Source organism: Sturnira hondurensis, unplaced genomic scaffold, assembly GCF_014824575.4.
Source record: "Sturnira hondurensis isolate 20B ecotype Veracruz unplaced genomic scaffold, ASM1482457v3 Scaffold0014854, whole genome shotgun sequence".
In the NCBI taxonomy this organism is placed as follows: Eukaryota; Metazoa; Chordata; class Mammalia; order Chiroptera; family Phyllostomidae; genus Sturnira; species Sturnira hondurensis.
The window spans coordinates 3,183,703-3,200,739 of NW_028087485.1; the positions used below are offsets into that span (position 1 = coordinate 3,183,703).

General features: G+C 45.0%; 1 protein-coding gene across 5 annotated transcripts in view; it reads right to left on the reverse strand.

Moving 5' to 3' along the window:
- Positions 1-1,223: 1,223 nt before the first annotated feature.
- Positions 1,224-17,037, reverse strand: part of ACSL5 (acyl-CoA synthetase long chain family member 5) — a 42,353-nt gene continuing 26,539 nt past the window's right edge. For 3 of the 5 annotated variants that reach the window (XM_037063935.1, XM_037063936.1, XM_037063931.1), the window contains exons 6-22: positions 16,802-16,901; positions 15,653-15,831; positions 14,901-14,933; positions 14,762-14,813; positions 13,908-13,981; positions 13,243-13,320; positions 12,202-12,336; positions 9,596-9,730; positions 8,977-9,072; positions 6,889-6,961; positions 6,534-6,622; positions 6,126-6,242; positions 4,211-4,354; positions 3,527-3,628; positions 2,948-3,019; positions 2,394-2,536; positions 1,224-1,738 (exon numbers count right to left, since the gene is read on the reverse strand). In XM_037063935.1, the coding sequence (XP_036919830.1) occupies positions 2,396-2,536; positions 2,948-3,019; positions 3,527-3,628; positions 4,211-4,354; positions 6,126-6,242; positions 6,534-6,622; positions 6,889-6,961; positions 8,977-9,072; positions 9,596-9,730; positions 12,202-12,336; positions 13,243-13,320; positions 13,908-13,981; positions 14,762-14,813; positions 14,901-14,933; positions 15,653-15,831; positions 16,802-16,901 (1,620 nt within the window). In that variant the 3' untranslated portion in view covers positions 1,224-1,738; positions 2,394-2,395. Of the gene's footprint in view, positions 1,739-2,389; positions 2,537-2,947; positions 3,020-3,526; positions 3,629-4,210; positions 4,355-6,125; positions 6,243-6,533; positions 6,623-6,888; positions 6,962-8,976; positions 9,073-9,595; positions 9,731-12,201; positions 12,337-13,242; positions 13,321-13,907; positions 13,982-14,761; positions 14,814-14,900; positions 14,934-15,652; positions 15,832-16,801; positions 16,902-17,037 lie in introns of all 5 variants that reach the window. The other 2 variants (XM_037063934.1, XM_037063933.1) reach the window with 2 other exon arrangements.

The following is a 17,037-nucleotide window of genomic DNA, read 5'->3' on the forward strand; positions in this document are numbered from 1 at the left end:
TAGTTTTTACTTAAAGCATTTTCTTTTCCTGACTGCAAACATTTGTCTTAGTTCCTTATGGAAAAACTGCTCTACTATCCTGTCAAAAATTGACATCTTTAATCCCGGGTCGTAGAACATATATATTCACCTCCATAAATAAACCCCATTCATAGCATATTGAGATCACAGCATTCTGGGAGACTTTGGACCTGGTGCTCTTGAATTGCTTATGTATACTTGACTTTACCAAAACTGAAGCGTATGCAAGTGGTAGCATCAGGTGGTGAACTCGTATGCAGAGTGACAGAAGTCACCTGTCAGTATTATTTCCAAGGCAGGGAACTTGGGCTTTGCTGGCCAGGCTTGTAATGGTTAACATTAAGGGGAGGGCATTTGCGAATTCAGCAGTCAATGAAACTTAACTCTGCCCCATTCCAGGGAGGGGTAGGGAGGTAGAAAAGAAGAATATATGTCAAACGGAGTCACGTACTTGAAGGTAGGTGGGATGGGCTGATGCAGGTGACATTTGAAACATGAGAGGACAGGTCCTATGCCTCTGGGAATTTATGCACTTCAGGCAGGGACAACGAGAACGACAGGCTGGAGCATACCTGGTGTGTCAGGAACCGGGAGGCAGCCAGTGCAGGTCAGAGGGAGCAAGGGGGTGGGGAGGGTCAAGGAGATAAAAGGTGTGCTAGACCGTGGAGAGGCCTGTTAATCAATTCCTGCCTCCCCTTTTGTTTCTGCAGCTCAAGAACACACATTTCAGATTTTCTGGGCTGAGTCTAGAAAGACCATCCAGGAATGTACTTAACTCCTAGTTAGAGGCCAGAACACTGCTCGAGCTTAAGAGTGCGACAAAGATCGTAAAGGGGCAAAACGTAAATCGGGCTCGACTGGAGTTTGGGCTCAGCTGTAATTTGCTTTTGTTGCTCACGGTAGTGGGATAAGAAGGCCTGGACGTCTCAACATAATAACAATAGTAGGTCCCTGCAGTAGTTTTCAAACTTGGTTGCATCCTGCAATCACCTAGGGACCTTTAATAAGTCCTGCCGTTGAGGCTGTACCCCACACCATTTCCATCAAAATCTGGGGTAAAACCCAGATGTTTGTATCTTTAATCTTGCAGGTAATTCTAGTGTGCAGCCAAGTTGGAGAGCCCCTGGCAGACGTGATTGTTAAGTGGTCCTTGTCTAAGGCTGACTCTCATCACGGTCCGTGAGGAAACACGCCACAACGTGCGTATCTGCAATAGTTTATTACTTTAAGGACTTTACATTTACAAGTGGAAGCAACACATGTTGTCTGGGGGTAAACTGGAACAGGAACTGGTGCTCAGGGAGAAAGGTCAGTTGGTTCCGTCTCAGAAGACAAGGCTGCTGGGCAGGTACTCGGCTTCTCCACAGGTCTTTGCTCCGAGCCCAGGAAGTTTTCACTCGGTGCTTTGCTGCATTTACTGGAAAGTACACTCGACGGTGTCTCAACTCCTGCCCTCACAGCAGACTCTAGGGAACNTGTTGTCTGGGGGTAAACTGGAACAGGAACTGGTGCTCAGGGAGAAAGGTCAGTTGGTTCCGTCTCAGAAGACAAGACTGCTGGGCAGGTACTCGGCTTCTCCACAGGTCTTTGCTCCGAGCCCAGGAAGTTTTCACTCGGTGCTTTGCTGCATTTACTGGAAAGTACACTCGACGGTGTCTCAACTCCTGCCCTCACAGCAGACTCTAGGGAACAGATGTAGTCACCAGTAGTAGCCCTGTAGATAACAGTTTAAGAACATTCTTTTTGGACAACACTTCATAGACCCAATTTATAGTTCTCCCAAGTCAGAGAAACGAGAGAAACTGGGAAATTTAATCAAACTTCCCTTCTGTACCGAGACTTCAGCATATACACAAGTGCATCGAAGCAATCCCTTTCACAGATGTGATAGGTTAAGATCTGATTTAAAATTGTCAAGGTTTCATGGAGTAGTTAGCAAACAGGAATCAAAAGCAGCTCATCGGAACTTAAAAGTCTCTTGAATACTGGAAAGCTTAAGTGTTGTGACTGTTGACAAGTTTTACTGGAAAAACGTAAGAGTCACAATGGGTCATTTTGGCTCTTGAACTAGTAGTCACTTAGAGGAAGGGACAAAATACTAATAGATCTTGAAGAAAAGTATGTTGATAAAAGTAGCCTGAAAACCTAAACGTCAGCAAATGATGGAAGGACAAGATTTATTTAGGACACAACTAAGCTTCCACATTATAAGTCCCTCAGCATTTCTTAAAAGCCCCCAAATTATGTCTATAATTTAGTAGGTAGAACAACAGACAGGGGAAAAGAAAAAAAAAATGAAAAAAGCTTAGATTTTAATGCGCATTCCCACAAGGCAGGCCACCTCCAAGCCCCTTCCAGCCATCGGTACCTCAATCTACTCCTGGATGGCCTCGTACAGGCTGTTGATTTGGGTCTGGAAGTACTTGGAAAGATCTCCCCGCTTTGCTTTCATTGTTGGTGTCAAGAGCCCATTTTCAATGGAAAATGGCTCTGAGTGGAGAAAGATGCTTTTGACCTGGAAGAGAGAAGGTGAACAGACACACGCCCATGCACGCATGCACATTTCTTAGTGATTTGGACTTTTCTGCAGAACCCTCTAATTGCTATGTTAATAACCTTACAGAATATTTCACCTTATAAAAGCAGGGTCGAAAAAGTGGTAAAAAGAAAGAGAACAGTCATACACGCCCATTCTCACACACTTAGGGAAAGAAATGAGTAGGGAGAGGGGGAGAATAATGAACAGCAAAACAGGACTGTACGAATAACTATACAAGGTCACTGCCAATCCTAGTTAATAGGTTCATGGTACAAACTCTTAAAACCAATTCCTTGGAAGCTGTACAGTTACACCCCATTATAAGTGCAATCTTTAGGACTTTCTAGCATTTCCTTGAAAGACAAGGATTCTAGCAGCAATACATACCTGTTCAAAGGATTTAAGGCCACTTTCTTTCCCAATTTTCTGCATATCTTGTAAAATGGCTTCCGTTATGGCCTGAAAACAGAAAACATGGCTTAAAGCATGGCGGTTTGACAAAGAGCCTTAATGACGGGCTATGATGAATCGACCCAAAATTCCTGCAAAAGCTCCTTGGGATGTAAGCAGGATGTACAAGTACATACAGCTGCATTTTATGCCTATTATTGCAAAGAAAGCAAGTCAATGAGAAGAAAAGGCAAATCTAAATATTAAAGGGCTTTTCTCTGAATGACAATTTAAAACTTTTGATTTTCCAGTTTTTTCCCCCCCACAAAGAACACATCACTATAAAAAGGACAGGGTTCTTTGTTGTTTTTAAACTCACCATCCTGTCCTCCAGTCTAATAAAACCAGCCATTCCATTTAGGGTTCAGCCACTGCCATGAACTTAGGGGGGGTCTAATCCGACCCGGGATTAGACAGAAGGCTGTGGGAACTCACAGGTGCCTGAGCTGGTGGGGCCTCCCCTCTCCCATGACGGGCCCCACAGGGGTGCACACAGCTTTAGTGAGAGAGACGTACTTGGTTTTGGCACAGTTCTTCAAAGGAGCCCTTAACCCCAAGTTTGGCTGCAAATGAGGGGAGCACGTCTTCATCGGGAACCACCACCGCTACTAAGGATGACTGTGGAAAACAAACAAGGCATGTGAGAACTCTTGTCAGGTGTCTCCCGGTGAGTGAAGAAAGCAGGACCATATCTTTAGAAGAGGTACTTCCCACGACCTCAGATCCTGTGCTGGTGCCCTACTATTCCCTCACCAGACACTTCCAACTCACTTGGAACTCTGCTCAAAAGCTGTCCTACTCAAAGTTGGTTGTTCAAAAGGAGTAGTGTTCCCCATTAAGCCTAAAGCATCCCGGCCTGTCCTGCCAACCCTCCCCTCCTCCCCAAGAGCTACGTTTCAGTGTAGTATATATCAATATGAGACAGTACGTGCCAAAGGACTTCCACTGTAGTGGAAACTAGAATCTGCGTGGGTCTCTTTTTACTGAATGGCTACATGTTAGCATAACAGTTTAACAATTCTACGGACTTGATTGCAGAGTCCATCATAACTTCCAAAAAGTCATTTTCACTTATATTGCCTTATTTCAGGGTTAGAAGCTCATATCTTCTCGTCCTAAACCTACCTAAACAGATTGCCTGTGGCTATTGGAATCAGCATGGTCTGTGCCTGAAAATGGCTAATAAAAACAATGTGTTACCCGTAAGCTTTCCCCGTGTACGAAAACCTGCATCACCGGTCTACTCCTGGTGTAGATAGTTTCTATCTTCTCTGGAGCAATGTATTCTCCTTGGGCCAGCTTGAAAATGTTCTTTTTCCGGTCAGTGATCTTCAGAGTTCCGTTCTACACGAGACAAACAGATGGCAACGTCAGTGTTCTGGAGCCCTCTGTGGGGGGCGTAAGAGGAGAAAGTAGTGAAGTCACAGATATCTTCCTGCTTTAAACTTGACCTTTCCAGAGACTTTTGAGCAATCTCTCATTTCTCATTCTTGGCTTTGAGGAAAGGGGAGGAAAGCAGCTTCCAGCGAGAGCCTGTCTATGCTGTTTGCCTACTTGGAGAGCCCATGTGCAGCCTGCTGGGGTTGTATAAATGGCTGTCTCATCTGCTCAAAATATTTTGCAGCCCCACGTTTCCAATAACTTACTCTCCGATTGCTCCACTTGAAGCACTCCCAGGAATAAGGAAGAAATGAAGTTTTACTAAGAATGTTGAATAAGTTAGAACTCCCCATCCTTGACTCCATGTTGTGTATCCCTCCCGTTAGAGTGGGAAGCAGGCTAAAACAGCTCTACCATGGTAATGCTCATCAAGCAAGTCAATAATTGTGCATGTTAGGCCAGAAGCAGGGCTGGGGAGGGCTCTCTGACCAGCCACCAGAGCTCATTGGCAGCTTCCTTTCTCTGAGCTAATTGGTCTGAGGAGCTTAGGGTCTTAGGGATTTGAATCGCAGAACTGGGACGAGTAGCAGATGCAACCCACGCGATCACATGCTAAGCAGGACAATAGCCTGAACCAACCCTGGGACCAAGACAAGGCCAACTCAGGAAACCAGCCATTAATCCAGCCTAACAGACATTATCTGAAAGTGATTAGTAAGGCTCAGTCAGCCCTTTATAATTCTTCTTTGGGGACACATCTATTGCCCGTATCCTATGCTTATGAGGACAGAGGACTCCTGTGCAGAAACAGGTATGGCAGCACAATGTGGCTGGACCCAAATCTATGAAATACATCATCAGGACCAATGTTTCCGGAGTGCTTGCCAGAGGTCCTCTGAATGTCACTTAAATCTGGAGAATATTGAGCCAGAAAGGAGTCGGGTCTGGTTACATCCCCACTGCCCTAGCACATAGTGAACCAAAACTTTTCAGAGAGGAAACCTTGGAAGACCCCCTGCAGGGCTTCTAAGGCCCCATCACAATTATACGATGATTTCCTCTCTCCTCCGGGAACCAGGGTTGACAGAGACTATGGTCATTGTTTATCAGCAAGGTACGCTTGAACACATGTCTCCATTCCTTCCACAGAGAGGCAGTCAAGGTCACCGAGAGGCAAAACCTAGCCTCTGCTCACTCCTAGTTTAGAAATTGGCTTGCCAGTGCCGATCTGTCTCTGCATATTAAGTGGAAAGAAACGCATCTCTTTGAAACTTATAAAAGGCAATGTTATAGGCCCACGGAGTTAACAAGTCACAATTCTACCTCAAGAAGAGTAAACAAACAAACAAAAGAACAGACTACTATACCCCTCTTCTGGAAAAGTCACCTAATTTTCCTTTGGCTGTCAGCAAATACAGGCCAGGCACAAATAACGCCCCCTTTTATTACTCTTACTACAAAATCATAAGCATGTCATTCTGTAACATAACAATATCACACTCAAGCACACCATGTGGTATTTTAGGTGAAATGTTCACATTAAAACTATAGACCATTACACCTGTACTGTTACCCTACTGCCACACTCCAGCAGGTGTTACTCCTGCCGAACCCTGGATATTCCACTGTGAAAGGAGTCAGCAACTCAGCCAATTATCCCACTCGCATCTCTGCACACTTGTTGATAAGCAGACAGTCCTCCCCAGCAACACAGACTCCCAGGAGAAACACCCACCGGGAGCCAGCGCCCGATGTCTCCCGTGTGAAGCCAGCCATCTTCATCCAGGGCTTCTGCCGTCTTCACAGGGTCCTTCAGGTATCCTCTGAACACGTTGGTGCCCTTGATGCAGACCTGCCCATAGGATGGTACAAAGTGGTGACAACAGCAAAGGCTACTGCTCCTTTGCTAAAGCACCTGTTCTCACCCTTGAATCACTTGACAGTTTCAACTACAGTGCGAAGAACACACAATTGTAATCCCTAATGTGGTGGATAAAAGAGTGAGGCTCAGAAAGATTCCATTCCTTGCTCGAGATCTCAGGGGCGTCAGACCTGCCAAGCCTGCTCACAGCTGTGTGCTCTTCCTGATACCAATAGGCCCACCATGATGTCTGGACATGACCATCAGGCACGACCGACCCACCTCTCCTTCGCCGTTCACTGAAAAGTAGTTCATGTCTGGCACATCTTCTAGCTTCACATGACTGCAAGCCAGGGGGACTCCAACATGGCCTAGAATACAACATATTGAGTCGGCTGGGAAACCGTAAGACGGTGACCATTCTAGGCACATTTCAGAGATACTTATGGATTGACTCTAAAAATTTTCAAAAACCTGAAAAATCATCTGCCAAGATAGGAAGGACTGGACCAGAACCTGTGTTGGCTTTTGCCACATTCATCCAGAGTACCAAGATCATCTAAACTCATAAGTTCAAGTTCAGTTTGAACCCTTTTCCCAGCCACTGCACCTCCTGCCCAGCCGATGGAGAACTCACCTGGTTTCCAATCCCCAGGGGTTGTCATTGTACAGCCAGCAGTGCATTCTGTTTGACCATAAGCTTCAAGCACCTGAGAAAACCAAAGAAGGGCTTGGAGACTGGCTCATGATAAAGCAGGACCTGGCCATGCCTTATGGCAAGACAGGAGGAGAGCAAGGTCTCTGAGGGTTGGAGGACACTCAGCATCTCATCATGCCTTGAATTCATGCCTGAGCTGCTAAGTCTTTACAAGGGGCGTTCACTCAGAAACCAAAAGGGTCCAGAAACAGACCAAAGTATGGAAACTTGTACTGTACTTGAGGGAAATAAGCCATTTCAAGTCGATGGGAAAAGGAGAGTTTTTCAATAAGGGATGTGCAACCCAATGGCAACTGGGCTTGGACCTGGGCAATGGAGCACTTACAAAGGAAGCAGAGTAGCATTTTTAAAGGGAAATAGCTCCAGCTGCAGTACAGAACAGCGGTTGGACCAGATAGTAAATAGTTTAGTCATTGGTCTCTGTCTCAACTGCTTAACTCTGCCAACGTAGCAAGAAAGCAGCAGTAGACAATATGTAAGTGAATAGCCATGGCAGTGTTCCACCAAAATCTTTCTTTTATAAAAACAGGCAACAAGCCAGATTTGCTGCATTGTGCCAGTCCCTGGTATCAAGGATAATCTTGACTAGAGAGGCTGGTGGGAGGAAACAAGTTCCTAGTGCACTGTGGTGGTGGTTGGTGGGGTGGCGGGGAGGGGGTGCTGTGGTAGACAGAGTTGTGCATGTGGAGAAGAAGCATTTCTGGGAGCGGTATGGCAACAGGACCTTCTGACCTGTCAGTTCAGGGGCTGAGGGAGATGAAAGTAGTAATAATGGCCAAGAGGGTGCTCATTTGAGAGACTAGTGGACCTTTGGCCTTGGCATCCACACAGAATCGTTTTTCATGTTGGTCCCACAGACAAGGGTTCCCCTGTGAGGACTAGACTGTCTGTTTCACTCATGCTTTGCATGTTGATCAAATGAATGAACTAGTTAGCTATTTGGCGGGCGGGGGTGGGGGAGGCGGGAAGAGAAAATAGCCTTGTCCAAGCCCTTATACTAAGTTCCAGATGGAGCATCGATTTAACTGGATAAAAGTAAAGCCATAAGATTACCAGAAAACACAGAGGAAAAGTCTATAAATATTGAGGCTAGAGAGTGTTGTCTAAGCAAATCAAAAACTACAAATAGAAAAGATTAATCCATCTGACTACATAAAAAGTAAAACTTTCATATAGCCATACATGAGGCAAAAGATGAGACTAGGAAAAATATTTCTAACATGACAAAAATGAGTAATACTACAATATGAAGAACTCTTAGAAAGCAATGTCAAAGAGAACCAAATTATCCTTTGCCTGTTTTTCTATAAGGAAGTAATAAAGTAATTTATGGAACAAATACAAGTGCCAATAAGGCACAGAAAAGATGTTCAGTGTGAGTAAAAGAAACAAGACTCCAAGAAGGTTTTTCATGGACCTGATGGGCCACGATTTAAATGGCTGACAAAGCCTTTCACTGGCAAGAATATGGGAATCTAAGGCCCCATGCATCATTCGCAGAAATGCATTTAAAAAATACAAGATCTTACTGAAGGGAAGTTTGATCATCTATAGTAACACATTAAACCCCAAATGACCACTTTAACCCAAACATCTCTACCTGTCAGGATTTATCCCAAATGGATCATTGTATTAGATACTAAAGAATATAAAGGTATTCTTATCACTTCACTGATTATAATAGCAAAAAAAAAACATGATAAGAAACTCATGTCCATTAATAGGAGACTAGTTATTTAGGTACATTCACCAAACTATTCCAAAACCACAAAAATAACATAACACAGATCTTCCTTTGACAAGGAACGATGTTGATGGGACACAGTTTAACAAGTATTTTAGATGCATACAACATGGCTAGAAGGATCGTTTCTCCTGATGTTGAGATTTTGGGGGTGACTTTCTTTCTCTTTGGTACTTTTCAGTTGTGTTTTCAGTTTTATTTAAACAGGGAGCCTTATTTGTTGCCAAAGTGAAATCAGCTATCTTTGAAGGTGCTTGGCTTACCGGACATCCCAGTGCCGCCCGGAGGAACGTCAAGACGGGACCAGAGATGGGGGCAGCCCCGGTGACCACAATGCGAACCTTCCCGCCCAGGTTGTTCTGTTGGGTAGAAACAAAAAGACCTGCTGAAGCCTGTTCCCTTGGCTTCATTTTTCTCCACTGCAAAATGGGTTGAACAACCTACCTACTCTAGTGATGAGGATTAAACCTGGTAGTTTACAAAGCACTTAGAATAGGGCCTGGCATTGTGGAAAAGCACTTAAAATGTTGACTGTTATTGTCACCGCCATTTGTAGCTGGGACCAGATCTTCATGTTGCAAAAACATTTCCTCATATAATTTGTATTTTTGGTCCCCACGAATTACTTACAATTACAACAGACCACCTAAAAAAATATGAGAGAGTGCTAGAACCTACCTAAAATTGGTTTCCTACATTTTGACCAATTTCCTTTGGTGGCACAGTTGTCCGAGAGAGATCTTAAATGGTGAGTGAACACAGAAGGCGGGAAAGACTCTCCAGTTAAAGGGACAACTGACCATCAGAGGGAAAGCTAGAGATGCTGAGTCAGAGGGCAGCCTAGATATCCGCCTGGCTCTGTGCAGGACCCACCCAACCTACCTGGATCTTTGAAAAGATGAGCTTGTCCCACAGACTGTTGTTTCTGATGACACCCCTTTTCACTTCACTGAATTTACAGGAAATAGCCAGATTCAATAAGAACTTCTTCAAGGGTGTCTTGGCTTCATTTTGAACCTGTAGGGTGATAACTCCTTTTAGTTGGAAACCTATCAGAGATACTCACCAAGGCTCATCAGTGAGCGAGAGATGTCTAGCTTAATAAGGAAGTAGCTCTCAATCATGAACTGGTTTTCTGAATGATAAGGAGTCCAGAAAATTATGTCCACACTAAAAAGGAAGCGAACTTAGTACATACATTCAAAGCTCCCCTCTGGATACCTTGGCAAACAACTTTGACAACTGAGATAATAATCACGTCTTCCAAAGATGGCCATCTACCTACAAAGTCACTACCAGATAAAAAAACTGCTTGATGGGCAGCACCCTTAGGGTGTTTTATTTAGTGGGTCAAAGAAAGTCGCAGAAATCTAATTGTTTTAACCAGCACCACCTCTTGTTCCCCTTGTCCCTATTTCGCTTACAGATGCTAAACTTGGAGAAATACCCCTTTCTCTATAACCAAAGTTTCATTAGCCACAGGATATGAAACCCGGTAGATTTTCCTACTCAGATCATTTCTTCCCTGTCGACTTCGTGTGGACACCATTTTCCAAGCTCACACAATTTGCCCTGTCTCCCTGACTCTGGCCTCCTCGTGACTCCATAATCCATCAACCACACTCCTGTCAAAGGGGAGCCTCACCAGCTCAACTCAAAGAAGCCCATCATATTTACATATTCTGGCCTTCAAATCTCCATCCTACTGGAGGTCAGATTCAAGGAACTCAAAGTTTTTCTCCAGTTCAAAATTCAAAAATGACTCTCAGCCACCCTTCGTAATCTGTACTCCCATTTCTGGGCCCCCAGCCAAGCGGGGCCGCTCAACCTCACCCCTAATGCCAACCGTGCCCTAGGCTGTGGATATCTGCTCATGTTTGCACCATTATTTGGCCAGTATCTCACCACCTTTCTCTAAGAGCTACACTCAAATGCTGCCTGCATTGTGTTATCCTGACACCTCTATCAGCCTTAAGAAATTGATCTTTTTCTCAACGTCCACAAGACTCCCCCTAACAAGTCACTGCCAAGGAGCTGGAATGCAGAGACTCAAACTAATAAAGTCCTGCGTTTGAAAAATAAGTTCCAGAAGTGAGCTGTGTGTTAATACCATATTATAGAATAACTTTCTCAAAAATAAAAAAAGTCCATCCAACAAATGAACAAAAATGGTAACTGACTCTAATAAGCCCACCGCATGATGAGGAGCTCTTAGAGGGGTCAAATCTGATAGAAGCCAGGGCTTTCAAGGTCTAGGGATCATCTGTGCATGAGAATGGCACCTGCCCTATAACTGTGCACGAGAATGCCACCTGCCCTAGTACAGGGGCCACAGGAGAGCACCTGGCGAGATTCACAGGAGTGAAGGGGAATGCTGGAATCTCAGGGGTGGGGGCCAAACATGGGAAGAAGAGCCATGCGCTGCTTCCTCCGGGCTCCCATGCCTATGGAATTATGAGGTGACCTGGTACATGGTTAAGAGCCCAGCTGCTGTTCCTATATTGCCTGGGTTCAAATTCCAGTCCCAAGAGCTCTTTGGAGAAATTAGCCAAACGGAGACGTGAGCGACAATTACACAAGGTGAGCTGGAGGTGTCATATGCCAGGAAGCAATGAAGGTATGAAAACCACCGGGGTCATGCCAAAGGACATAGGGACAACATGCTGGGGCTGCCAACTTCCAAGGTGGAAAAATGTGAACACTGAGAAGAATGACTCAACACACAAATATGCAAATCATTGGTTCATAATAGTACAAAGAAAATCACCTCATTGGCAGGTTTAAAGATTGTTTGGGCACTGCGTCAGCATTTTGAAGACTGATACATAAAGGAAAAGAATGAAATATTTGTTATGCCCTTATGGAAGAATTTCAGCTAATGAACGCAGGAGAAATGGTTGATTTACAAAAATCACCATTTTGCTATAATAAAAAACAGAGCACTCATTGATGACAGCTAAGATAATTATGTGACAGTGATTCTGGACTGACCCCCTTGTTAGATATGACTCTGGACAAGTTATTTAACTTCCGAGGCTCAGTCTCTTCACCTGGAAGTGAGGGGGTAATAGGTGAAGGCCTCATGTAGCTTTGTGAGGATTAGATGCTGGGATGCATATGAAATGTTTATCACAAGCCTCCGCAAGCGGCTCAATAACCACAAGGTGTAATGAAAACACGGTAACAACTTCCCAGGAAGTTGGCTCAATTTTAAGGGGCTCCCCAAGTCTCTGAATTGAGCTCTTTCTCCAGATTACGTCCAAACAGTCTCATTCAGAGGAAAAAGAGCTTTATTTATTATATTGATTATGGCTTTTCACAACTGCATTTATAAGTGTGGATGTATGTAGATGCTTGTAGGGAGTGTGTGGCTGGGGAGAAAGTAGAGCAATTCTCAACAACATAGGGTCCCTAAGAGCCTCAGCCAGGCCTGAGCCACAGACAGTTCCTTCATCCCGCCGTCAGCCCAGCGGAAGCAAGGTCCATACCTTATCATAGACCCTGTTAAGGAGTCGAGGCACCACAGGAAACATCGTGGGCTTCAGAGCCTTCATGTCGTCCTGCAGCAACCGGATATCTCCTTGGAAGAAGCCAACTCTGCCTCCAGTAGAGTACACAACAGTCTGGAAGCAAAACCGAGGGACAGGGCTCAGGGGGCTGGGCCTGTCTCCGAGAGGGTGTTGCGAGAGCCTTGCGGCTCACCGTGCCTTTTAGTGCCGCAGCACTAAGACAAACCACTGCCCGCTAAACTGGAACATGCCCGTAACGGTAAGACCGCCTGTTTCCAAAATGTTAAAATATGAAAAAATATGCTCATTAGAATTGATATTATATTTATTAGTCAGATATTGATATTTTAGTCCAAGGACATTTCATGCATTAACTGAGAAGCCGGTAGAAGAAGTATTTACGAATAGGACTGAGAGCCAAAGGATTACTTCAGAGTATGGTCAGGGGCGTGCTGTGGTGGGTGGAGCAGAGAGAATTTTCTCTATTCCTACTACCACCTGTGTTTTTTTTTAAAGGCCAGCATTTCTTTCAAATCAGCCTCAGAATGGCATGAAAAGCCTGGAGGCCACTCATGGGTGGGCAGCTCCCCACCAGGGCCCACAATCCCAAACCCCTCCATCTTACACGCTCTGGACTTCTTACCTGAACCAAAGGCTTCCTCTCTGACCCTTTGTAGGGAACTTCCTTTTCTCTAATCCTAGATCTTTTCAAAAATTCTAACCAAAATTAAATTAAAAAGAAGAAACAAGATCTCCTATCGCCAGTCAGAATTAAGCTTGATAGTAAGCTCCGGGCTCTGACCTCGCTCGACTCACAGACACCGTGTGGGAAGGCAGGAGCAAGCCTGAGCCCCATCGGACACAACAGACTTAATGGAGGAAGGCGCCACGGCAAGTTAGGGGGAATGCCGTGATTCCAACTCAGCTGTGCCAACTCCCTGCCTGTGCCCTTCACATCACGGGAAGGACTGTAAGTACTGGATAGCTGCCTTTGGCATAAACGTGGAACAGGGCACTCACCTGTACAACCCTCTCAAACATATGAGCCAAGGGGAGGTAGGATATGCTCACATCCTCAGGGGTGGGCACGAAAGTATGCTATAGACCGGGAACGAAGAGGAGACAGAATTAGATTAATGCCACCTTCTCTTCCAAAGGAAATTTAAGAACCGCTCCTATCAGCTATAGGTAATAAGACTCCGTTGTATATTTGAAAGTTGCTAAGAGAATCGATCTTAAAAGTTCTTGTCACAAGAAAAAAGAATTTGTAACTAGCTGTAGTGAAGGATGTTAACTAGACTTTCTATGAGGATCGTTTTGCAATACATGCAAACATTGAGTCATCAGATTGCATACCTGACACTACTGTAATGTTAGATGTCATTTATATCTCATTTAAAATTTTTTAGAAAGTAAAACTACTTCCTTCCAGGAGACCACACACAGTTGTGCTGGTGGTACACGGTGTAAGTGGAAGAGGTACGCTGAGTGGAGAGGGCTGTGGTGAGCCTAAAGGACCAAGGCTTGAGAAGGACGCTCTTCCACACAGAGATGCACAAGTCTTTGTCCATACTCAGGCCCTTAACCTGCTTTTGTTTTCCTCTCTGCATCCTCTACCTTCAAGATTAAAATCGTATGGCACAGTCACACGTTAAGGAGGCCTTCTTTTTCAATTGTCCACTGACCTCCACGCATCTGAGAAAACTAGCAGCATTTGAAACAACATTTTGATGGGTTAGCATGGCTCCTTTGGGGTCACCTGTAGAAGAAAACAAGAGATGGAGGGAAAGATCCTTTAGGCAACTAACAGGTAGCCATTGGCTTTGAAATAAGAAGCTCCATTCAGTTGGTTCTGTTTCAGAGAGCCAAGAGCTTCTCCTGGCACTGTGTCTTTGTATGAATGGTTTATGACTCTGTTTATGAATGATTAATGCCCCCAGAGATTCAGTGGCTGATAGCCTTCTACACAGGGCACAGCTGTAATCTCAGATTGGCAACACGGGAGAAAAGAAAAATCCAAGCAACACCCTCTTCCTTGTGTTGTTTTTATGTTTAAGACTTCAGGGCTAACAATATTACCTAGCTGTCATCTTATAAACTGGGCAGAATGGAATGGATATAACAGTGGGTCATGGCGGGCCACATTAAAAGCAATAAAAAGTTCTAGTAGAGAGGTAGCTGCCATGTGGGGATGGGGTGCACAGTGATCTGTGTAGAACTATCACTGGGTCATCTTGATTGAAAGACCATTCTAGCGGTTGGTATCAAGTTGAGAGAGTGGTGGGTTGGGGAAGAAAGTTGATTTTCTGATGCCATCTTTAAGACCCCTGAAATCCACAGCACATAAACACCTCCTGGTATGTTCAGTGATGTTTACTTGCTGATGCACCCAGTTTTCTGCTTGGATACCCCTACTCCAAAGCCTCAGGTGGTGAGCCCCTAAGGATAGCGTTCACGTTCTAGCCTACCAGAGGTTAGTGACTCAAGCCATGTTTTTTGGCTCACCAGAGGCCTCTGGGACAGCTTCATGGGCACTGACCTGTGGTCCCACTAGTGAAGCAGATGACGGCCAGGTCTTCTGGCTCAGGAGGCTGGAAGGGGAAGTAAAAGGGCTTAGTCTACCATGAACTTTGGGAGTTGAATATGCAAGGTTCAGATTTGAGCAGAAGAAAACTTACCACAGGTTTTCTGAAGTTCTCTTTGCCTATATTCTACAATGGGCAGAAAACCAAGAAAGACAGCTATTAGGCGAGACAGACAGACCCAGACAGACACAGCCCTCTCCCTTTTTCACAAGAATACATCTGTGGGAATACAGCAGAAATCTCAACTGGATAAGGCCCAGAAGCCCTACGGAAAAGCATACGTTTATCTGGATCACAAAGCTTAAGAGGGCAGATGCCAAATGTCCAAACTTCCCACCATACTCTTAAGGTTCAGTCACCAGCCCCGTTCTTAAAGCTGTTTGAATAATATGTATAGTGACACAGGAAGGCTTACTGCCACTCACTGCCCTGAGTACTTTCTATATACTAACTCAGTTAACTCTTTAAATACCCTGCGAGGGAGGGACAATTTTGTGCTCATTTCGCAGAAAGGGAAAATGAGAGACGGATTAACTTGCCCAAGGGCACGTAACTGGTAGTGCCTAGCTCCGGGATCACATCCTTAACTGCCACGAACCACTGCCCCTATCCATTCCCTACTTAGAAGTCTGTGCTCACTCACCACAGACCTTACTCCTCCCCTGGTGTGGTTTCCCGACTGTCTTGGGGAAATTATTCTCGAAGCTCCACAGCATGAGTCTAATGTACTCCTGTCCTGCTGCCCCTGGAGGACAACAGCCCGCATGTTCTTACGCAGATGCTGGGCCAGGCGCCCATGGTGACAGGACAGCCTTGGAGCTGCGGGCTGAGTTTCAGGCCATTACCTCAGCATCAGAGAAGGACAAGACCTCCACTCCACTCTTCTCCCCTCTTTCTTTCAGGTCCTCCTTAAGGGGGTCCATGAGGATGATCAATTTCAGGCTTGGAGTGAGGCTCTTCTCCACATTCTCCAGCAGGATGGATGCCTTTTCGGGTGTATCACAGATCACGGTGGCAATATCAGCTGAAAGCAGAAGCAGAACCAGAGGTCACCTTCCTGCTCTGCTACGTGCCTCACGGTCGTATAAGGAGGAAGGGATTTGAAAATTTCAAAGCTAGTGTGTCCCCCAAGGCTATTAGTTATGACTGCAAATGAGACTTGTAATGCGTAAAGCCTGAAACACTTCATTGGCATTAAAGGGGCTTAACTGAAGCAGAAGCAGGGGTTCCTTGTGCCCTGTCAACACAGCTTCACCTCTAGAGAAGCCAGACACTTCCTTCTGCTTAAGGACACAGGCCACTCGTGATGGGATCGCTTAGGCGTGGTCCTGCCATTGGGTTTTACTTGGGGGAGGCGAGTAAGGGGTAGAAGGGAAAGGAGGGGCACACTGAATTTTAGCTGACAAGCATTTTGTGATTCTAAATGTTAGCATTTGCTTTGATACTTGTTTACACAAATAGAAAACACCTGATTGTGTCTATCATTCGAATGGACCTACTCATTTAGTCTATTTCTGTGAAAGAAAAGAACATCTTGGATATGTGGAAGGGCGTTACTTGCCCATTGAACTTGTACTTGGTTGACAATGGCAATGTTTTTACAGACTCACCATAAACATTGGTACACATTGGTTAACTGTACCGACTTAGATTTACAAGAGTAGGAATTTAGACGGTAAGTTTCACAGCCATTCAGTCACCCAGTCTGGACTTCTCTCCAGTGTGGCCAAAGTAAATAGCCTCATCCTGTAACCTCCGTTGTCATACTTTGTCACCTGAATGTATTCCATTGACTCTCCTATCTGTGCATAGCCCTGCCGAGTGGACTTTCTGTAACTTCCCTGTGAAGTATAGTATATTGCAGGTATTTCAGGACAGCAAAGACGTGAGCATTTTCAGGTCACAGCATGCCAAGTCCGCTCACAAAAGCAGACATTGAGGAATTACTCAGCATGAAGAAAGAACTGAGTTGTAATGTAATAGCAAATTTTTACCCTTATTGATAATGTGTATGACGGCTTCTGCTCCCAAGGTGTCATACAGGGGGACGGTCACCATGGAGTATGTGTAACAAGCTAATTCGGAGATGATCCACTGTATGGAGAGAAGTTCACATTAGGACTAGGGCACACTTTGAAGAGGAAAAAATTAGTCATTTAGCCAACGAATTCCTCTGTGGCTACTTTGCATTAGAAAATCACTGTGGGGCATTAGGGGCTCAGCTAATGCA